This window comes from Hypomesus transpacificus, chromosome 24 (genome assembly GCF_021917145.1).
Source record: "Hypomesus transpacificus isolate Combined female chromosome 24, fHypTra1, whole genome shotgun sequence".
Taxonomy (NCBI): Eukaryota; Metazoa; Chordata; class Actinopteri; order Osmeriformes; family Osmeridae; genus Hypomesus; species Hypomesus transpacificus.
The window spans coordinates 4,781,114-4,804,419 of NC_061083.1; the positions used below are offsets into that span (position 1 = coordinate 4,781,114).

Here is a 23,306-nt window from a genome sequence, read left to right on the forward strand (position 1 = left end):
CTCTCTGTGTTCGCTCTCCTCAGGTGAGCTGGCGGTGCCCATGCATTCCCCGCGCTACCCCAGCGTGGCCGAGCTGGACGCTTACGCCCAGAAGACCGCCAGCAGCCCTCTCTCCATCAAGATCTTCCCCACCAACATCAGGGTCCCCCAGCACAAGCACCTTAACCGGACTGTGAACGGCTACGACACCACAGGCCAGCGCTACAACCCTTACCCACTCTTCCACACGGGGGGATATCACGGCCTGCTGGCCATCGTCAAGACCTCCTCGTCCTCGTCGCTCTCCTCTTCTTTTGCCCCCGCCAAGGGGGTTCTCAAGAACTCGGAAGGCAGGCGGACTAAACTCTCCCCGGCTCAGATCGCTGTGGCTCCGTACCCGCCGCCTAGCAGTAGCACTTTAGCCAATGGCCACGGTCAGGTGGTGTACCACACGGGGCCCTCCAAGCCCCCCGAGGGCCCCGGCCTCTCGGTCCCTCCCAACGTCACCGTAGCTGGCTCGGTGATCCCCATGACCGGGGGCCGGGGCCTGGCCCTGCCCCCCCAATCCAACCTGCCCTCCATCCAGAGCATCATCTACCAGATCAACCAGCACTGCCAAGCCCAGGCCCTGCAGCAGGTGTGCCAGCCCGGGGGCGCCCCCTCGATGCCCTCCAGCCACAGCCCTTGCAAGCAGGGCATGGGGGTCTCGTCGGGGTCCTCCGGAGCGGGCTACGTGTCGGGCATGGCTCCCCAGCCCAACCTGGTGTACAGCGGGGGGGTGGCGGGGCTTCCCGTCCACAGCTCGGAGGCTGTGAAGGCTGGGATGTACTCAGACAGCATGGACTACATCCTGTGGCAGAAGCAGCAGCAGCAGCAGCAGGCCGTGCTCCGCATGTACAGCGCAGGGAGCGGGGGAGGAGGGGCCATCAGCAAGTCCCCCGAGACCTGCCTCCCTGGAGGGGCCATGATGGCTGCTCAGGTGTCCTCCTCCTCCTCCAGGCCGTACCACCTGACGGCCAGCGGGGGAGCCGGAGGCCTGGACAAAGTCAGCTCGTCCCCGCTGAACTGCGTTGGGATGCACGGGAACTTCTCCGTGGGCCAGTACTTCGCCCCGCCGTGGAACAGCGTGCTGGTGACCCCCGACAGTGACTGCTACAACCCTCAGGACCTCCTGGGGACCTCCGCAGCCGGGCCCAACACGGGCCACAGGGAGATGGGCTACCCTCACCACCATCACCACCACCACCACCACCACCCCGCTATAGACAGTGGCGGAGGCCTGTGCTGCAGCCTGCCCAGTAAGAGCCTGTGCAACACCGCTGTGCTCAGCAGCAGTCTGCAGTCTCTGGAGTACCTGATCAACGACATCCACCCGCCCTGCATCAAGGAGCAGATGTTGGGGAAAGGCTACGAGACTGTGTCCGTGCCCCGGCTGCTTGACCACCAGCATGCTCACATCCGCCTCCCGGTTTACAGATAGAGAGGGGGGGGGGAGGGAGAGAGAGAGAAGAGGGGTGGTTTGGAGAAACACAAATCGAGTGTGACAAACGAATCAAGAGCTAGGGGAGAGAGCCTGGTTTTAAGGGATCGGTCTCGGCACTGGGGTGACTTGGTGGAGGGCTCTGGGGGGGTGGGGTGGAGGGGGTGAAGGGGAAGGGGGGTGCTGTGTGAGGAGGAGGAGGGTTAGCTGGGGATGTTCAGCTCCTAGGTGGGGTCTACTGTGGGGAGAGAAAAGGGATTGGAGAAGTTCCTGGTGTCCAGACTAAAGATTATCCAGACTTTCCATGGTGTGGTTTGCCAACAGGAATTTTGGATAGTTTATTTTTTTCTTTTGTTGTTATATTTTTTGTTGTTGCTTTGACTGAACTTTTTTTTTGGGGGGGGGTGGGGGGGTGGGAATGTTAGCTTGAAGTGCATAAAGTCTCCTCTGTTCCCTTTCCAAATACTATGTACTAAGCCACTGGGGTGATCGTCACTGCGATGTGTTTGAAGGGCCAACGTTCTGAGCCTCATTCTAAACCACACACACAGACATGTAACCACACACACAGACATGTAACCACACACACAGACATGTAACCACACACACAGACATGTAACCACACACACATACAGTGAAGCACATACACACACATTGAATTACCAAGGTGAAACTAGAGTATGGGGTTAGTACTTGTGCAAAAATTTAATAAAACAGGATAGTGAAATATTAGTAATCATTGTTGTTATAATTGATACATAAATTGCACTGCTTGGAGTTTAAAATCTTGTTAACTTTGAAGTTTGGAATTGGGTAGTTTGGATATGATATATTTAAGAAACTTGAAAAACTTGAACCTATTTTTTGTTGTTTTATATATTTGTAGTTATATTATATGCATTGGCTGCTATGGGGAAAAGTGTCTCAAACGCTTTTTATTATTTTCTTTTGGGGTTTAATAATTTCTTTAGTTATTTTTCCTTATGCTGATAGGCACTGCTATGGTTCTGTAAGAACCCAGTTGAAGAGCTCTCTTTCCTAACCAACACTGGAATCCACAGTCAATCTTGAAAAGGGTTATTGAAAATATAAGGTTGCAAAAAATATATGTTGAAGAGAAATGTCACAATGAAGAATGTTATGGGTGGGAGGTTGTTCACGCAACCTCTTTTTTTGTGTTTTAGTTTGTATTTCTTTTAATCCCCAGACTTTTGAACAGTGTCCTGATAACGGGTTACATGACTTCCCCCCCCCCCCCCCCCCCCCCCTGTTTCCAAACTCCACATGAAACTAAACTTGTCAAGTCATCTAAAAAGTTGACCGGATCTCCACTGAGGCTCTACACAAGCTACTGGGATGGTGGGCAGAGTTCTTCCTGGCACACATTCATTTCCATGGGGGGATTCGATGGCTACATTCCCTTGTGTTCCTTGGTCCGCCTCAGCCTATGGTTGAGTTTGCGTCTGGCCCGGGCCAGACATTGACGTCCAATCGGAACTAGATAATTCATAACAGTGAAATATTTATCATGACTGCGAGGTTCCCTTGTATGTACTGCACTTAAATTACTGAGACTTCTAATGCCTTGTGGGACTCGAGTGAAAACGAAAAAATTGGATCAGTGCGGCAGTTCTCTGGTCCTAAATTAGCATTTCCTTTGTCAGTCAAATTTCACTGGTAAATTGAATTTATTAACTGGAGAGAGAGGAAGAGAGAGAGCTGGGGCATTGTCGTGGGGAAATTCTGGCAACAGTGTAGATTTATGAAGTGCAATTATTATGACTGTATTAACATTTTTCTCTGAGCTTACACCAAAAAATGTAAACTACAGTTGTGAATACATTCCCTGTGTACCACATCCCAACCCCATCCTTTATTGTTTTGAGGTGTAAAATAAATTTCATTTAAGAATATATTGAGAAGCCACATGTTGGCTTTGAAGTCTGTCATTATTTAAAAAGCGTGTTCATCAGTAAAGAGAGAAAGGGACTGGAGGGACGCAGAACAGAAGAAAGGGATTTTTTATTTCTTCTGTTACGGTCGAAAAAAAAGCCTCAGACTTCAGCCAACGTTCAAGGCAATGTCACGCTGGCAGAGTGAATTATAAATATAAGGTACACTTACACACTTACAATCACATGATCCGACATTACCGAAATATTTCTGTCTCTCTAAAACAACTGTGTGTGTGGATAGTTCAGCTGCAAAACAGGATTGGTATGATCATAGAGTGGGGAAAAACCAAAAGCGGCGGAATAGCGTCATCATTTGCACCTCGATGTATCAGCAAATGTGTAATTTGAATTTCCCCTCAAGATAACCCCTAGCTTTATCTGAACCAGAAGCCTTACATTAGTAAACTAGTAGTGTTTGTGGAAGTGCTACTGTCTTGGAAAGCTGACAACGCTCTTAGCCGGGGAACAGAGAACCTCCAGACTTGCTCTTGCACAGTAAGCCTCCTTAACATTCCACTGAAATATTTCCATGTTGTTTCAAGGGCTTAACGCCCAAGCCACAGTCCTGGATCTAGCATATTTTCTGTCTTGTAGAAATATTTTGACAGATTTACAGATACATCCAGACTCAAATCCCTTCCCTTTGGATTCTGCATCCAAGCATTAAAGCATGTCATATGACGTTGAACAGAATGTGTGTGTTTATGAGGGAGGAGAGAGAAAGAGAGAGAGAGCGAGAGAGCGAGAGAGACAGAGAGAGAGAGACAGAGAGACAGAGAGACAGAGAGACAGAGAGACAGAGAGAGAAGCTGCTGGTGTCAGCCCTTTCCCACAACTAAGGGTTTGTGGTAGCGGGCCTCTTATCTACTGGAAGTGAATCGTGGGTTAAGCCTGGCTGCTGGACACTGAGGGTGGGGAGTACAGTGTAGTAACCCACCTCCTCCTTCACAAGAAAGGAATAAGCAGGTTACCATGGCAGCGAGGAACAAGAGGAGAGGACAGATGAGTAACTGGCTGTTAGTTTGTGAATTTGTTCCCTTCAAAAGGGAACGATGTGAATTGGAGAGGTGGGAAGTGAAATCCGAACGTAGACCAGGCTTCCGGCGTGGAAGCATTTGACGATCCTTCTGCCACTCAGTTTGTTTTTTGACGGTTTTGCCATAATCAGATGGAACTGAATCAAGACAATCGGAAGAAACGAACTTGGATTATAAGGAGTTTTCCTTGGTGTGAGGAGAAAGGGACAGTTTGTTAGATTTGGGGGATACCTGGAAACCCTTTTGCACGTGTGTACATCTTGTTTCATGTGGATGGGTAGGATTTGGGGGTCTCACACAGGTTCTAAACAGTCTGGCCGTGGGCCCTTGTTGGTGGGAACGCATCCTACCCTGTCACAATGGTGTTTTCTAGAATTCCTGGTTTAGGACAATGGACGCTCAACCCCATATTAGGATAATGGAATTACAGTTGGAACAGATTTGTGCCTGAGCCGATCTATGTGAGTCTCTCTCTGGGAGTGGCATATGGCCTGCCATTAGCTAAACCCTGGCTCCCTCAGCAAGAGCCAGCAGGGTTCAGTGGTACTTAAACAACCCAGGGTTAGGACTGGGTTAGGGGCTCAGGGTGCTGGAGGTGGAGGAGGGGGTGGGGGGGAGGCTGCTGAGCCTTTGCAGGCTTTTAGAGGCCCTCCCTGAACCACCCAGCCGTCCAGATACCCTCCCGAGAGTCGCGCTGTGTTTGATGGAGGGGGATCGGTTTTTTGCTGGATTATGTTTTGGTGGAGCTCTGACTGGCTGGAGGGTCCCTGTGAGCTGTGACAGAGAGACATAGAGAGAGAGAGAGAGAGAGAGAGAGAGAGAGAGAGAGAGAGACAGACAGAGAGGGAGGGAGAGAGAGAGAGAGAGACAGAGGGAGAGAGAGGGAGAGAGAGAGACAGAGACAGAGACAGAGGGAGAGAGAGAGAGAGAGAGAGAGAGAGAGAGAGACGGACAGACGGACAGACGGACAGGGAGAGGGAGAGGGAGAGGGGAGAGGGGGTAGTAGATAGGATGAGGGTTCAGAGAGAGAGAGAGGAGGGTTGAGAGTGTAGTCCTGAAGCTTACCATGTTGGTCTGTGGCGGGGTCCAGCCTCATTCAGTAGCTCTGCGGTCCCATACTGAGACTGCCTCTGCGAGCACAGACAACAGAAGAGCCTCTCTCTCTCTCTGTGTGTGATAGGGAGCTTCATGTACACTGGACACGCAAGTATCCTAGAGTAGAACATCTCCAGGAAGGTCATCTGACGTGTCGAGGATGACCTTTGTGCCCACCAGTGTCCCCTCTCAAGGACGGGGGGATTCTCCTGGAGAGGATCTTCCGAGGCCAAGGGGGCTGCAATGGGATTAAGCGAAGTGTGAAGATCTCTTAGCAAATCCCCCCTCCTCCAGTCCCTCATGTCCTTCACCTGGTGTGTTATCTGAGGGCAATCCTAGCTCCTTCTGAGCAGGGCACAGGGCAGGGGGGCCAGGCCAGGCCAGGCCAGGCCACGCCAGCTCTCTCTCCTCCAATCGAAGGGAGGGAGGGAAGGAAGAGGAGGATGAAAACGAGGACAGCTGCTCTCTCTGTGGAGCTCTGGCTCTGTCCCTCTAACCTCGCACACACAGATGACAGAGGGGTGCTGTCCCCTCATCGCCGCTCAGGCTTACACAGGCTCGTCCCTTGGCTGCCCTTGGGCCCCCGAGGGCCCCCGGTGCCCCCGCCCTCCCCCAAACCCACAAACAGATGGAGATCTTACCGTCAGCACAGTCAAACTCAGGATCTCTGATAAAAAAAATCACATTTGTTTCGATTAGAGTTGACCCCACAAGCCTTATTATTAGATGTATTGCACAATATCCGGGTGGTCAGGCTTTCGAATGTTGTTGTTTTTGGCCCACAGAGATACAGCACAGCACTTTCAGTTGAAACTGGTGATCCTGTGCACAGCTGGCTTGCGTGTGTGTGTGTGTGTGCGCGTGTGCGCATGCAAGTATGTGAATATCATTGCATTTGAATGAACAAGTACTGTTATTTTAGCAGTGTCTTCGACACCGCATCACGAGTCACCATCAACCCAGATCAACACATTTAATCAGGCTCTACCCAGAAGCCCCTGTTCCCAAGGCACAGCTTAACATTTTCTTTCTGCCAACGCAGGGGCAGCTGGTCACCATTCCAGGAGCTGCAAGGTTGTATTTCCTGAATATAACAGCAGAAAAAGCTTATGGTCCTCAAAATCTCCCCATCTATTCTCTGTCTGTTGCTATATCCAAACCAAACACCAAAAAAGTCTGGGGATTTATTGATTTTGGATATGATCATTTTTTTCCTGTTGTTTTTTGTGGCACTCCGAATGTTCCTGTAAACACACGGGGCTGATTCCAGAATGATCTCCAATGCACCAAAGCTGCCACAGTCTGGGGGTGCCTTGAGGAAATAATATATATGGAAATGGAAAATATAGAGGCATCTCTTATTGTAGTCCCTGCAGTGTTATGTTTATGTTTGATTGTGTCCTCAGGATGAAAAATGTGTAAAGAATACCTTGCTTTTTGGGGGAAGAGGGAATCTTAATATGTATAAATCTTAAATTTCAACACAAGGGGTCAGAATATAAAAAACTTGTAAAATCCTCAAATTTGGGGATTTTCAACTTTTGAATGTGCCTACAGCCAAGCATCTCTGTGACTGCTTTCCCTCTTCCCTTTCACATGTTCCCTCTCTCCCCCCCTAATCTCCCTAACACTTCCACCTCCAATTTACTGAAACTGCCGTTCTACCCACATCATCCCTCCCCTCCAATTACAACTTTTCTTCCTTCTTCCAGGTACCATAGTTGTTGTTCTAACCATTTCCTGCTTTTTGTCGATCTCAGGACTGAAATATCTTTATTTCGACGTAGATGGTTGGTTTTAATTTATCCTCTCTGGTATGTAATATTGTTTGGCGTTAAGGAAATAAAGCGGATGACTTCTAATCCCTTGGTTCTTGGTTGTTTTTTGTATACCTATCTACGTCACACACACGACAAGACCTGCGTGTTGGACCCAAGCCCCCACCCCTCGCCCCTCGGCTTGAAGCAACGGCCCCGGTGGATGTAGGTGGTATTGCATGTACGGTTAGGTTTCCGACTCTTCCAGTCGTTTTTATTCTATTAACTCCATTCAACATTTACATAACTATCTCCCCCCCAAAAAATTGTTTGATTCTCGAACCTGGCTCATACTACTAGCTTTTTCATGGAAGAATTTTTCCCGATTTTTGCTAAGTTTGAAACCAATTCGAAATGGGTAAACTAGCAACCCATTTTTTTGCTTAGTCAATAAAAGTTACTTGCAAATGTGCTCGCGGATACTAACAGGGCACGAGCACAAAAGTTCACATTGGCCGATAGCCGATTTACATGAGCTATCGGAGCAAGGGGAAAAAAAGAGCCACTGTTTAAAGCTAGACAGGAAGACACAGAAGTGGAAAGATGGCTGCGTCCAGTCTCGCGCTCTCGCTTGCCTCACTGCGCCACTGAGCACTTTTCATAGAAATGAATGGGGACGCCATCTTGGAAGACAAAAGTAGCTTACTCTAGTTATATTAACTCTATGGTTGGACCACATTTGGACGAGAGGGCGGAGTTGGAAAGGAGCCGATAACACTGATAAGAAGAAGGCATTCTAGCTTTTTACTTGGTAAGTTGTCAAAAACTAGATTTTAAACTGGGAGTCCATTGGAGCCAGTTGCGACCAAGTGCAGACTTTAAGCCACTTCTACACTGGCCGCATTTTTCAGCCCCGGTGGTTGCCCCTTATTAGCAAGCTAGGCTACTGTAGTTAGCTTCGGCGGGATAGCTGGGTTGCTCGTTACAGCCCGGATGGCTCAGTGAGGAGAGTGGCTGCTTTGACACCGAAAGGTTGAAGGTTTGATTCTCGGTGGCAAATTTTAAAGCACAGATTGGAAGAGGCACTTGAAAAACGCCCAGAGAAGAGGTCTGTGGTAGCCCGGATGGCTCAGTGAGGAGAGCGGCTGCCCTGAAACCGAAAGGTTGAAGGTTTGATTCCCGATGTCGAGTTTTAAAACACAGATTGGAAGAGGCACTTGAATAACGCCCGGAGAAGAGGTCTGTTGTAGGCCGGATGGCTCAGTGAGGAGAGCGGCTGCCTTGAAACCGAAAGGTTGAAGGTTTGATTCCCGGTGTCGGGTTTTAAAAAACAGATTGGAAGAAGCACTTGAAATACGCCCGGAGAAAAAGTCTCTTATAACCCGGATGGCTCAGTGTGTAGAGCGGCTGCCTTGAAACCGAAAGTTTGCAGGTTTGATTCCAGGTGTCGAGTTTTAAAACACAGATTGGAAGAGGCACTTGAAAAATGCCCGTCCCTACCAGGGAATCCTACCGGTCCCAATGGCTCATAGGAGAGGGACGTAGCCTCACAAACATGAGGTTGATGGATTGAATCCAAGTCGCTGCCAGCGCCAACATTTTAAGCGCAGATTGACATTGAAATGCATGTCAAGAACGCCCGGAGAATGTGCTTCTTTGCGAAGGACTTCTGTGGTGTGGCGGTAAAGGGAGTGAACGTGGACGAGTCATTGGGTACTTGTAGTTCACACATCGCCGGATCGAATCCTCACCCACGGTTGGGTTGAGTCGTCACCCATGGTTGTCTGGAGCCTGTTACAGGGGGAGGGGGCCTGCCACATGGTTAGGGTTAGGGTAAGTGTCATACGGGGAAGAGTTATTACCAGGGTTACACGAGGCAGGAGTAGAGAGAGTAGGATGTAGGATGGTGGGTGAGGAGAGGGCAGGGTTGAGGAGAGGGGGTGTAATATGGAGGATGAGGAGAGGGTAGGATGGCTGACGAGAGAGAGCAGGATGGAGGGAGGGTGAGGAGAGAGAGTAGGATGGACGGTGAGAGAGCAGGATGGATGAGGAGAGAGTAGGGTGTGAGGAGAGAGCAGGCGAGAGTGAGGAGAGCAGGATGGGTGGGGAGAGAGAAGGGTAGAAAGAGCAGGGGTGAGGAGAGTAGGATGGAGGGTTACAGAGAGTAGGGTAGCGGGCAGGAGAGGAGAGGGCAGGATGGGTAGAGAGAGGAGGACGCAGGGTGAGGAGAGCAGGATGGGTGTGGAAAGAGCAGGGGTGAGGAGAGTAGGATGGAGGGTTAGAGAGGGTAGTAGGGAGGTTGAGAAGGCAGGATGGGTGAGGAGAGGGCAGGATGGGTGAGGAGAGAGTAGGGTAGAGAGAGCAGGCGCAAGGCTGAGAGGAGGATGCAGGGAGAGGAGAGCAGGATGGGTGGGGAGAGAGAAGGGTAGAAAGAGCAGGGGTGGGGAGAGTAGGATGGAGGGTTACAGAGAGTAGGGTAGCGGGCAGGAGAGGAGAGGGCAGGATGGGTGTGGAAAGAGCAGGGGTGAGGAGAGTAGGATGGAGGGTTAGAAAGAGTAGGGTAGTAGGGAGGGTGAAGAGGGAGGTTGAGAAGGCAGGATGGGTGAGGAGAGGGTAGGATGGGTGAGGAGAGAGCACTGCTGAAAAGTGAACTGCTTTGTTTTAAAAAATAAAACTAACCCCCATCCTGCTCTCTCTCCTCCATACTCTGTCTCCTCACCCCTCACCCTCCTCTCTCCTCACCCTCCCTCTACCCTACTCTGTCTTCACCCTCCCGCTCTCTCTCCTCACCTTCCTACTCTCTCCTCACCCTCTCCTCACCCATCCCACTCTCGCCTCACCCTCCACCCTACTCTGTCTTCACCCTCCTGCTCTCTCCTCACCCTCTCCTCACCCATCCCACTCTCTCCTCACCCTCCCTCCATCCTACTCTCTCCTCATCCTCCCCACACCCATCCCACTCTCTCCCTCCTCAAACACCCACCTCCATCGTCACCCTCCTGCTCTCTCTCCTCCATCCTACTCTCTCCTCACCCATCCTGCTCTCTCCTCACCCATCCCACTCTCATCCTACACTCTCCCTCCTCAAACACCCACCTCCATCCTACTCTGTCTTCGCCCTCCTGCTCTCTCTTCACCCACTCTCTCCTCATCCATCCTGCTCTCTCAAGCCCATCTCCATCATACTGTGTCTTCACACTCTTGCTCCCTCTCACCGTCCATCCTACTCTCTCTCCTCACCCTCTATATTACACCCCCTCTCCTCAACCCTGCCCTCTCCTCACCCTCCATCCTACTCTCTCTACTCCTGCCTCGTGTAACCCTGGTAATAACTCTTCCCCCTATGACACTAACCCTAACCATGTGGCAGGCCCCCTCCCCCTGTAACAGGCTCCAGACAACCATGGGTGAAGACTCAACCCAACCGTGGGTGAGGATTCGATCCGGCGATGTGTGAACTACAAGTACCCAATGACTCGTCCACGTTCACTCCCTTTACCGCCACACCACAGAAGTCCTTCGCAAAGAAGCACATTCTCCGGGCGTTCTTGACATGCATTTCAATGTCAATCTGCGCTTAAAATGTTGGCGCTGGCAGCGACTTGGATTCAATCCATCAACCTCATGTTTGTGAGGCTACGTCCCTCTCCTATGAGCCATTGGGACCGGTAGGATTCCCTGGTAGGGACGGGCATTTTTCAAGTGCCTCTTCCAATCTGTGTTTTAAAACTCGACATCGGGAATCAAATCTTCAACCTTTCGGTTTCAAGGCAGCCGCTCTCCTCACTGAGCCATCCGGGATACAACAAACTTCTTCTCCGGGCGTTTTTCAAGTGCCTCTTCCAATCTGCGCTTTAAAATTTGCCACAGAGAATCAAACCTTCAACCTTTCGGTGTCAAGGCAGCCACTCTCCTCACTGAGCCATGCGGGCTACAACAGACCTCTTCTCTGGGCGTTATTCAAGTGCCTCTTCCAATCTGTGTTTTAAAAATCGATACCGGGAATCAAACCTGCCAACTTCCGGTTTCAAGGCAGCCGCTCTACTCCCTGAGCCATACCGGCTACAACAGACCTCTTCTCCGGGCGTTATTCAAGTGCCTCTTCCAATCTGTGTTTTAAAACTCGACATCGGGAATCAAACCTTCAACCTTTCGGTTTCAAGGCAGCCGCTCTCCTCACTGAGCCATCCGGGCTACCACAGACCTCTTCTCTGGGCGTTTTTCAAGTGCCTCTTCCAATCTGTGCTTTAAAATTTGGTACCTGGAAACAAACCTTCAACCTTTTGGTTTCAAGGCAGCCGCTCTACTCACTGAGCCATCCAGGTTATAACAGATCTTTTCTCTGGGCGTTTTTCAAGTGCCTCTTCAACTCTGCGCTTCAAAATTTGGCAATAAACTCAATGGGAATCAAACCATCAACCTCTCGTTTACGAGACAACGTCCCTCATCGATGAGCCATTGGGACTGGTAGGATATGGTCACTGCTCTTGGGTACTTGCCTCTGCAAATCTGTTCTCGATTTTAAAAAATGACAGTTGCTGGGAATCAAACCTTCAATCTCTTGTTTACAAGTCAACGTCCCTCATCTATAAGCCAATGGGACTGGTAGGGTATAGTTACCGCACTTGGATACTTGTCTCTGCAAATCTGTTCTGGATTTTGAAAACTGAAAGTTGCTGGAAATCAAACTTCTATGAGCCATTGGGACTGATAGGATATGGTCACCGCTCTTGGGTACTTGCCTCTGCAATTCTGTTCTAGATTTTAAAAACTGATAGTTGCTGGGAATCAAACCTTTAACGTCTTGTTTACGAGACAACGTCCCTCATCTATGAGCCAATGGGACTGGTAGGATATGGAACCACTCTTGGGTACTTGCCACAATCACCCACTCATTTATGAAGCACACCTGCCAACCATTTACTTTGATTGGCAATCGGATCACATGACCAATATATAGCTGCAATCTCCATTGTTCATCATCATTAGAGCCTTTTTCTAAGACCAAACTTTTGTTCACATTAGATTTTAATTTCAATAAAGCAAGTTAGGGTCACTTTTGGTATTCACAAACACTTTCTTACCAAGCACAGAGATAAAGGGACAAGCTTTGATATCTGTGATTGCTCAGTTTTCTTCTTCTGTGGTGAGGATTTATGAAGAGGACACTCCCTGAAACAGATCCATGGGAACTTTTAAAGATGCTTAGATAGAGAGGGGATGAGATAAGGCCAGCTTTGGATTAAACTTTCCTCACACCTCGCATGGTGAGGTATCCAAACGAAGGTGTCCCGTCTCTGCAGCCTGTGAGATGCATGGAAACGACAGAGGTTTCTCTAAATGAGGATTGACCCACTTCTATTCCTGTGATTTGAAGGTCAAATACGGGCTGCTAACCTCTCAACCTTCTTACTTTCTCTCTAATGGAGCTCTCAGTACGTAGGCAAAGCCACATTCTGGTTCTCATTTTGTTATTGACATCTTTGTACACATCACACCATGTCTAGGTGATACCCAGGCCTTGAGTATGATATTTCAACTATGAGTGACTGAACCCACAGTAGGTCAAACCACACGTGTAAACGTCGCTACAGACTACAGCATCAAGCCCCTTAGAGCGTCGACACATGAAAGGCAGCAGCGTCTCCAAACCGCAAAGTCGAGGCCTTTTTCTTTTCCCCACTTTCCTCCCCCCGTCTCCACCCCGACCACTCCACCCACCCAAACCCCGACATAAGCCCCAGACTGATGAGGCTCCCGCCTCCAGCAGAGCGTGTGGAGCGGGGAGACTGCACACTGATTTCATACACGCTCGCTCACACAGGAAAGGAGGATCCGTGGAGCAGAAATGCTTCTCTTATTAGCCAAACTCATTCACCTGCACGCCACATTGAGTCCCTGGCAATTTCGCAATAAATCAGGAGGGACGCCCGCGGAGGCTGTCCGGTCAGCCGGGCCGCGGCTCTGCTATTAGCCCGCCCTCGCCTGTCAACCTGCAGCACTCGCAATCATCTCAAGTTCAGCTGCTTCCCCTGATCGCAGACGGACTGAAAGGTCACCTCTCCCGCAACATTCCTGAGGACATGTCCCTGTCCCTCCCCATCCTGTCCCCCCTCCCCTCACCCCCCGCTAACCCCACCCACTCCCCCCAAGCGACTGACCCAATGAGAAATGTCACACCTGGGTGCACTATTTCACTGGCGCATATGAAAAGGGAATTACTTCAAAGGACAGAATAATTAGCTGCGACTGCAGAGCACGTCTCGGGCCATGATGAGAACAGGCTGAACGGAAGCCAAAATGTCCCCCACGCTCTCTCTCTTTCTCTCTCTCTCTCGGCTCTGCTCATTTCTTTCACAAGCTGTGAGTCACGTAGCACATATTTTTCTTGTAGTACGCTTCCACTGCGACCTGAACTCGCGGTCAACACGTAGGGAGATGTTGTGGTTCTGTACACCCGAGCTGCCGAGGAAGTGAAGGCTTTGAAGTACAGCCTAGCAAACAGAGGTGTTTTCTTCCCTACCGGGTGCAGTCTTGCCTGAGGTTGACTCTGTCAATACCACAACGAGTGGAAACTGAAGCCTCACAGTCCTGCAGCAGGGAGACAAGCCCTGAGCACCATGGCATCTGAGCACTCATCAGGCTCAACATGTTATGGCTTCATTGGCGGCACAAGGGAGCGGACAGCATGTGCTGCCAAGGCGAAGTTACGCAAGCATCGTGCGTAAAAGGTGATCACCTTCACCCTGCAGCTACTCCCCGCCATCTACACATAAACAATAACCGAGTCAAGATGACTTGACTGGCGGTTTTTTTCTTTTGCAGTGTTGCGTCACACACACACACACACACACACGAGCACCTATGCAGGCGTTGCACGGGAAAACCGTTCTGATAGCGGCTTACGCTTCCTGTGCAAGTGTGGTTGCAGACTTGCTGACGGTGACAGTGTCGGGCCCCGGCCCTGTCCTACTTAAAGGCTGCAGGGAGGAGGGTAGGCCAAGTTGTCAGCAGTGCTAGGTGCTCACTGCTTAGATAAACCTGCAGGATTAGTGGCCCAGTTAAAGTTGGGGCAAAGAGGATTAGAGTGTCCTGTGTGCGGTGGCAGGAGAATCCCCTGTCCTTCAGCAGAGCTGGCCGGGGAGGGAGAGGAGGGCAGGAGGGGGGAAAAGTGTGGAGGGGAGAGGAGGGGAGGAGGGGGGGAAAGTGTGGAGGGGAGAGAAGGGGAGGAGGGGGGAAAGGTGTGGAGAGGAGAGGAGGGGAGGGGAAAAGGTGTGGAGGGGAGAGGGGAGGCCCTGGGAAGTGTATCACAGCACGGAATCCACGGATGATAAAGGTGATGGACTGAAGCCTAGAAGCGTTCTCAGAGTGGTACAGTGTTATCATTCAGATAGTGGACAAGAAAACAAATTAAACTGTGTGAGGCCTTATCTAAAAAAAAAAAATACACTGTTTACCAGTTTGGTATTTAAAACATGTATTTATTCATTTCTTTCAGATAAATAAACATTAACATCTATGTACTGTAAGCACCAGTACAACAATTTTTTTGTTTTACCTATATTAGACATAGGCTATTGGAAGCTCAAAATATCTACATTTTAATTAATTTGAAACATCTGGATCTGTGCCTCCCTCTGCTGTCCAGTAAAGGAAATGCAGTCAGATTTCATAAAACAAAAAACAAATGCATGCTGGTAAAATGCACTATATATGCACTTTGGAGATCTTGTTACAGATACACTGGCCAGACAGTCATATTTGTTGCAAAACTGTATCTTCAACTTCAATATTTCTAACAGTATAAGCAGTGGAAGCACAAAGAAACATCACTGTCAATAAGTTTCAATATTCTATTTTTTTTTTTTATGACTAAAATAAAAGTATGCTTCTTATAAACACCTTCCCTGATGACAGATCAGTAGCTAAAGTTCCAGTATAAAATCTAACTTGAGCTACAGCACAAACGATTAACAAATCACATTTGTTTAATGCTTTTACACAGAATACATATCTGCCTCTCAACCAATAATTGGTGTGTGCTTTACGATATACTTTGCAATGATATATACACACTACATATATTAAAGCATAACGATCATATACAACTCTAAATAAAGATTTACAGAATGATTAAAGCGATAAAATCGAAGACATGAAGAGACTCACCCCAAAGACCTTCAACATGACTTGATAGATAAGAATTAATCAAAATCTACAGTATATCTACAGCACAGTCACAACCTATTAAAACTCTTAACACACACCCCTGTGAAGCAGGGAGATGAACCTGGAGAAGCTTTAATGTCGTTGCCAAGACATTAAAGGCTTCTTTATTTGCAAATCCACACAGACTTTGATTGGTATGCCTCTAGCACCCATGTGTGTGGTCATCATTTTTTATTTTCTTTCTTCACTCATACAGCGAGCAGAGCATTCATTAAACAGCATTAACCAGTGGCTGAATGGCTAAATGTCACGACAATATAATAATGCAAACTATATTAGGGCTGGGCTATGCAGTGTGGGGTAAATAACTCTGCTGCATGAACACAGAAACACTGGAATTGCCAGGGTAACCAATTACTATGCTTTTGTCAGTTATATGTATACTGGCTGTCCACTTAATAGAAAACCATTTCCCTCATGTTCGTAAAAATCCACAAATCAGAAATGACACAGGAGATATGCGTTTTACAAATGGAATATGTCAATGGAAAGCGAGATACACTTCAGTGCAAGAACAGCCTCCTTTCTGCAGCCTTCTGCAATCAGAGAGATAGTGTATCTGATGGCATCTCTGCTCTGGTTTGAGCACCAGCCTTGTAATCCGTGATTATCATGCAGCATGCTTACACTGGCACTTTGAAAATCCATTTCTCCCTTAAGGCTGAGAAGACAGGGTACAAGTACAAACATAAAACAGATTCTAGAGCTATTCCCTGAGTGCAGCGTCTAATGCAGAGGTACATCATCTCTCTCCCAGTAGCGCGCTATCCTCCTCTTGACCCGACCACTAACCAACCCTTTCATATTTTCCATAAATATCTTTCTGTTCAGTTCGAGTTTTTTCGAGTGATGGTTGGAGGGCTGTCCCGTTTGTCCAGTGCTCTCTCCTCCTGCAACACTTACATCATCCGCAATCCCCTGTGAAAGGGTTACCAAAATACATACCTGCAAGGCAACTGAGTTCTGTGCAAATTTGGCAAAGTCGTCTCTGTCACTTGTTTGAGGCTCTCCAGGAAGGTCTTGGTGGCTCCCCCTGGTGGAGGCTCCACCTCAGGGTCTGTGCCTGGAGGTGAGAGGCTCCATCTCCAGCACGTGGTCCTCAGACCGTGGGCTCCTGCCCAGCTCCACCACCCGGGGCACCACCGTGGACCAGCGATCTGAGGGGGCAGACCACAACCAGGGTTAGGTGCCTCCATGTCGGGGGTGTGGGCCTGTGTGCGTGTGGGCGTGCGTGTGGGCGTGCGTGCGGCCTGTAGCCCGGCGGGCCCCACCTCTCCTCAGGCCTCTGACAGCCTGCTGGGCAGCGTGGGCCTGGGTCTCGTTCTTGCCCGGGTCCTCGTTGATGATGCCCAGGTTCTGGTTCCAGTGGCACCAGTTGACTTCGTCCACCCTGCGGTCACACCGGGACACAAGGAGTCAAAACGCCTCCTCCGCGATCTGAGTGGCTCCACAAAACCATACTTCCCAACAGTCATACATTCACGCTTATTCATATACATCAGACAGCTTTATCCATTCAAACAAAGATGTTCCCGCCAGGTACGACGCCATCAGCTACCTGAAGCACCAGCGGCGGTCTGGCGTACCGTCCCACCTCTTCCCCACCGTCACCATCTCCCCGGCGCGGAACGACCGGCGCAGACACACCGGGAAGGAGCGCTCGATGTCCAGGATGGTGGTCGCCCACTGCCGTGAAACAAGCAGATCAAGTTAAGGGAGCCCTCTGGTCAACCCCCCCCAACGCTGGGACCTGAGGCCTCCGGTCACCTGAAGCTTCCAGATCTTCTTGCTCTCCTTGGACACCTGGCCCACCGTCTCCCCCATCAGAGCGATCAACATGTTGAGGAGCAGGACGAAGGTGAGGATGATGTAGGTTACCAGGAGGATGAGGAAGACGGCTGGGTACTGGGCGCTGTTGATCATGTCCATCTCCCCGATGCCGATGGTGAGCTTGAACAGGTCCAGCAGGAAGCTGCTGAAGGTGTTGTTGTCACGGCACTGGGTGGAGGTGGGGCAGCCCCCCCCATCCTGGGGACTGGCCATCCCAGCGGGGGGGCACACGTTCAGGAGGGACACCAGGGCTGGAGGGGAACAGGACGGGGCCGGGGAGGGGGGCGAATGGGGGTTATCCTCTGCATGGGCCGCCATGCTTCCGTGTGATTGGCAGGAAGAGGAGGGAAGGATGACCCTACCTGAAGCGTAGCCGATCATGAAGAGCACGTACACCAGCAGAAACCTGAACAAGTCTTTGAAGAGAATCTGGAGGCCCCAGAGAGGAGAAAGGAAACTTTAGATCAAACTCTACCTTCAACATTTCTCAGTAATAGAGTGTCTACCTCATGTGCACCTGACCTTCTGGATCATGATGCTGTAGGTGCCTGTGAGCTTCAGTCCCCTGGTGAAGTACAGCGTGTTCATCCACCCCAGCACCAAGGCAAACACCATGACAGCCACGTAGGCCTCGATCCCAGACAGGTAGAGAGCTGTCGTCACTATCACTAAGACTGAGTAGATGAAGCTGGGGAGGGGAGGAGGGGATGGGGAGAGGAGAGGGGAGGAGGAGAGGGGAGGAGGAGAGGCCAAGGGAGGGCAAGAGAGGAGAGGAGAGGGGAAGAGAGGAGAGGGGCTTCTGTTAAGATTCAAAGCAACAGCTCTAATCCTCCTGCTAAGTGATACTGAGGATACATCCAGTACAGACAGATGTGTCATTTGGCATTTAATAAGATGTAGGCCTTGCAGAGGCAATGTTAATGACTAAAACAAACAGGCTTTTGAGCCGTGCTCGACATCCTCTGCTCTCATTTCGGATCGTGGGTTTAATTAAAGAAGATGTAAACTATAAAGCAGGAAGGGGGGGGGAGGGGAGGGAGGTGGAATTAATTAGACAAATCAATTAAAAGGATGAGAATTAGCCTGGAGTAAAAGTCACAGAGAGCTACAGCTGAGGTGAGACAAGGGGTGAGGGATGAAGGGAGGAAGAGAGAGAGAGAGACAGAGACACAGACAGACAGAGACACAGACAGACAGACAGAGAGACAGACAGACAGACAGACAGACAGACAGACAGACAGACAGACAGACAGACAGACAGACAGACAGACAGAGAGAGAGAGAGAGAGAGAGAGAGAGAGAGAGAGAGACAGACAGACAGACAGACAGACAGACAGACAGACAGACAGAGAGAGAGAGAGAGAGAGAGAGAGATAGACAGACAGAGAGACAGAGAGAGAGAAAGAGAGAGAGATAGACAGAGAGAGACAGAGAGAGAGAGAGAGAGAGAGACAGACAGACAGACAGACAGACAGACAGACAGACAGACAGACAGACAGACAGACAGACAGACAGACAGACAGAGAGAGAGAGAGAGAGACAGAGAGAGAGAGAGAGAGAGACAGAGAGAGAGAGAGAGAGAGAGAGAGAGAGAGAGAGAGAGAGAGAGAGAGAGAGAGAGAGAGAGAGAGAGGGTGGACTGGAGTCTTACAAGAGCAGTTGAAAGGAGCCATCAATAAATAAAGAGTTCACCCCAGGGCACTTCTTCTGGAAGAGATCCTTAATCTACAGATAGAGAAGGGGAGGAGACATCTTCTTAATGCCAACAGACACTGCGGATGATGCTTTGTACACCAGATAAGCAGACAAGCAAAGGAGCAAAAAAAAAAAATAGGCGAGAAATATCATTTTTCTACATAACGAGACAGTGAATGAACTGGGTACCCTGGAGAACAGACACTACATTTCAAGACATCTTCAAAAGAGCCTGTGCTCGTTGCTCAGGTGCAACATTAAAGGCAGTCAGAGTCCTCCGGGGGGGGGGGGGGATCAGAGCGCGGCACACTCACGTTTATGAGGAAGAAGAAGGCTCCGGAGGCCGCGGTGACAACCTCCCCCGTCATCCTCAGGTAGTCTGTGGAGGTGACGTACGGGTAGGGAGGCTGCGGAGGGACACACACAACTAGATGAGCAAACGCAAAGGGACGATTCACCTCGCTGTGATGTCATCGGGCGACCGGGTTTCCGTGGCCCACCTTTCCCCCCGTGGGGCGATAGTACGCCACCAGGGAGAAGATAGTCATGGTGACCAGGTAGGACACCACGCTGATGTAGAAGGTGGCTGCACCAAACTTCTGCCACTTGGTCCTCAGCAGCTCGTTGATTGGCTCCACCGCCAGCATCTCGTGGCGATTCTGGAGACAGGAAATGAGGTCACGAGGCGCAGCCATGAAGATGATTCCACTGCCTGTGCCGCTCTGTGTATGCAGTAAGTTTTGAGAAGGTGGCTTGTTGTCGGCGACATACTTAATTCAGTATTTAAATATAGCACAGAAATACATTACCCAAATACCTCAGTGGAGTTTTCAACAACAACAAAAAAACGTCCATAAAAAAATCGAAATCCTGATCCCTCCACATACAGCAACTCTACTGTGACACCCTGAAGCGCAGGCGTATGACCGTGTGGCTCACCTCGATGCGGCTGTTGTAGACCAGGATCTCCAGCACGGAGACCTCCTCTCCGCAGGGGTCCAGGGAGGAGAGGTCGTACAGGGAGGAGTACACCGGGCCGTACGCCCAGTCCTTGAACTTCCGGGAGAGGTGGCGCGCCTCCTCGTCCTTGATCTCCCTCCTGATGATGTGCTGGAACACCTGGGGCCAACGGGGAAGCGACATGTCACCAAACAAATCCCTCATCCCCCACAAACACATCCCTCATCCCCCACAAACACATCCTCATCCCCCACAAACACATCCCTCATCCCCCACAAACACATCCCTCATTCCCTACAAACACATCCCTCATCCCCTACAAACACATCCCTCATCTCCCACAAACACATCCCTCATCCCCCACAAACACATCAGTCATCTCCCAGAAACAAATCCGTCATCCCCCACAAACACATCCCTCATCTCCCACAAACACATCAGTCATCTCCCACAAACACATCAGTCATCCCCCACAAACACATCAGTCATCCCCCACAAACACATCCCTCATCTCCCACAAACACATCAGTCATCCCCCACAAACACATCCCTCATCCCCCACAAACACATCAGTCATCTCCCACAAACACATCAGTCATCCCCCACAAACACATCAGTCATCCCCCACAAACACATCAGTCATCCCCCACAAACACATCAGTCATCTCCCACAAACACATCAGTCATCCCCCACAAACACATCAGTCATCTCCCCCAAACAAATCCGTCATCCCCCACAAACACATCCCTCATCCCCCACAAACACATCCTCATCCCCCACAAACACATCCCTCATCCCCCACAAACACATCCCTCATCTCCCACAAACACATCAGTCATCTCCCACAAACACATCAGTCATCTCCCCCAAACACATCAGTCATCTCCCACAAACACAGGTCCGCACCGAGGCCAAGCTTCATCCCTCCACCACCACCAAGTCACGAGCCACGTGATGGACGGGATGTGTCGGACCTCCAGTCCCCCCCCCGTGTCTTACCCCGATCTTGCCCAGCTTGGCGCACATCATGAGGGGCGACATGCCGTCGTTGTTCAGCACATCCTCCAGGTTGCATTCGGGGTAGAGCTTGGCGCTCTTGATGAGGAGCAGGTCGTACATCTTGGTGAGGAAGCGGGTGTTGTCGCGGGTGTTGTCTGCGATGTGCACCAGGGCGTGGAGTACCGTGTTCCCCCGGGAGTCTTGGCGACGCAGGTCGGCCTTCTTGTGGGCGTTCTCTGTCAGGTAATGCACCATGTCGGGCTGGTTGGTGCAGGCAGCCAGGGAGAGGGGCAGCTCACCTGGATGGATGGGGCAGACACACACAGAAACACCCAACACACACACACACACCCAACACACACAGAAACACCCAACACACACACACACAGAAACACCCAACACACACACAGAAACACCCAACACACACACAGAAACACCCAACACACACACACACACCCAGCACAATCGTCACTCCTTGGACTACTGCTGAGTATAGACTTATTCCAGAACAAAGAAGATGATATTCAGGAATCGAGAGCGCTTCCAACATGTTTTTTTGGAAAGCGCACTAAATATGGATCAAAGATTTGACTTTAATCCTCGCACTGAATAGAGCACAATTAGCTGTTGTCTGAGGGAGGGGCCCATTGAGAACACTCTTCCAGCAGCAGCTGCTGAGTTGAGCTGTTGCCATGGGTGACAGATGACTCTGTCACCTCTCATAGAGACGGCCGTCTTCCTGGATTTGCATGGGTGCTTGCGGTGCATTAGCGTGAGCATTAGCGTGAGCGCTAAATCACATTAGCTGCCCGCTCTGCCAGGCTCCCGCTCACCTCACTGCAAAGCTCCGCAGCAAATTACACTCACTGTGCTTGGGACGAGCGAGAGAGAGAGAGACAGAGACAGAGAGAGACAGAGAGGGGTGGGGTGGGGTGGTGCGGTAGTGGTTGGAATACAAAAACCCTTACACATGGTTGTGACAGGGTGTGTCTTAAAATAATTTGAAATATATATATATATATAGCCTAAGCAAATGTTCCTCCTCATTGACATGTCTCTGTCTCTCTCCCTCTCTGGGAGGTTGACCAGAGGCCAGGGTGTGAGGCTCTATGACCAGCAGGGGGCAGTGTTCAGGCCTGGCAGTGTTCAGGCCTCAGGAAGGGAACACTTGGCCAGACACCTCCGTGATGTTTGATTGACCAGGGCAGCGCAGGAGAGAGAGAGAAAGAGAGAGACATAGAGAGAGAGACATAGAGAGAGAGAGAGAGAGAGAGAGAGAGGGGGGAAGAGAGACATAGACAGAGAGAGAGAGAGAGAGAGAGAGACATAGAGAGAGAGAGAGAGAGAGAGAGAGAGGGGGGAAGAGGGACATAGACAGAGAGAGAGAGAGAGAGAGAGAGAGAGAGAGAGAGAGAGAGAGAGAGAGAGAGAGAGAGACAGGAAGGGATGTTTGCTTTTCTTGGGCAGCAGGACACAGACACTTTTCAACGTTCAACGAGGTCCTGTTCAGATACTCGTGGAAGGAGTGACGTTCTCTCCCCCCCCTCTCCCCCCTCTGCCCCCCCCCCCCCTCTGCCCAACCCCCCAGTGATTGGGTCAGTGAAAACGACCTGAGAACCTGTGGTGACTGTGCAGGAACTGGACGATGGAAAATCCCCACACATCATTACATCATTACAAGTCTGAGTAAGGACCTTGTTATTGATGACTTTTCCAGCACAAGCCACCAAATCTGGAAAATGTCCTGTATAGTACTTATAATTATAATAAGTATCATCAAAGGATGTTGCTTCACTATAAGGATGTTTTGACTGGATTTCATAGACCACTATAGAGCATACACAGAATATCTTAATCCAAACCGATAAGAAACACACAAACTCGAGATTGTCTTTTCGTCAGGTCAATAAAGTTTTCCTTCCGTTTCAAACTTACCAAAGTAGAAGCACCCCCCCTCGTCGCGGGGCTGGAAGAAGCGTCCGCGGGCCTGCGCATGCACGTCCGCCCCCTTCTCCACCAGCAGCTTCACGTACTGCTTACAGCGGCGCTCCACGGCGATGTGAAGGGCCGTCTGACCTGCACCGTACCACACACACACACACACACACACACACACACACAGAGGAGTACACTGATTACACTTGTGGAACGGGGTACAGGTGTCGGTTATTGTAACGTTTGTAACTTTCCTGCAGAACGTGGAGGTAGTCGGCTGAAGGTTACCTCAATGTCTTAAGGTATTCATTCACCAATGTAAATCTTTTCCGGGATTTGATTAACAAGACGCGC

General features: G+C 50.1%; 2 protein-coding genes across 2 annotated transcripts in view; one reads left to right on the top strand and one right to left on the bottom strand.

Annotated features, from left to right (window-relative positions):
- Positions 1-5,030, top strand: part of LOC124486461 (protein FAM222A-like) — a 46,224-nt gene extending 41,194 nt beyond the window's left edge. The window contains exon 11 of the mRNA XM_047048060.1: positions 24-5,030. Coding sequence (XP_046904016.1) covers positions 24-1,459 — 1,436 coding nt within the window. The 3' untranslated portion in view covers positions 1,460-5,030. The remainder of the gene's footprint in view (positions 1-23) is intronic.
- A 9,742-nt stretch (positions 5,031-14,772) lies between these two features.
- trpv4 (transient receptor potential cation channel, subfamily V, member 4) overlaps positions 14,773-23,306 on the bottom strand; it is a 14,190-nt gene continuing 5,656 nt past the window's right edge. Inside the window, exons 6-17 of the mRNA XM_047048520.1 lie at positions 22,953-23,093; positions 21,018-21,316; positions 19,997-20,176; positions 19,558-19,716; positions 19,372-19,464; positions 19,014-19,087; positions 17,885-18,050; positions 17,725-17,791; positions 17,300-17,613; positions 17,091-17,218; positions 16,804-16,922; positions 14,773-16,689 (exon numbers count right to left, since the gene is read on the bottom strand). Of these exons, the coding sequence (XP_046904476.1) occupies positions 16,583-16,689; positions 16,804-16,922; positions 17,091-17,218; positions 17,300-17,613; positions 17,725-17,791; positions 17,885-18,050; positions 19,014-19,087; positions 19,372-19,464; positions 19,558-19,716; positions 19,997-20,176; positions 21,018-21,316; positions 22,953-23,093 (1,847 nt within the window). The 3' untranslated portion in view covers positions 14,773-16,582. The remainder of the gene's footprint in view (positions 16,690-16,803; positions 16,923-17,090; positions 17,219-17,299; positions 17,614-17,724; positions 17,792-17,884; positions 18,051-19,013; positions 19,088-19,371; positions 19,465-19,557; positions 19,717-19,996; positions 20,177-21,017; positions 21,317-22,952; positions 23,094-23,306) is intronic.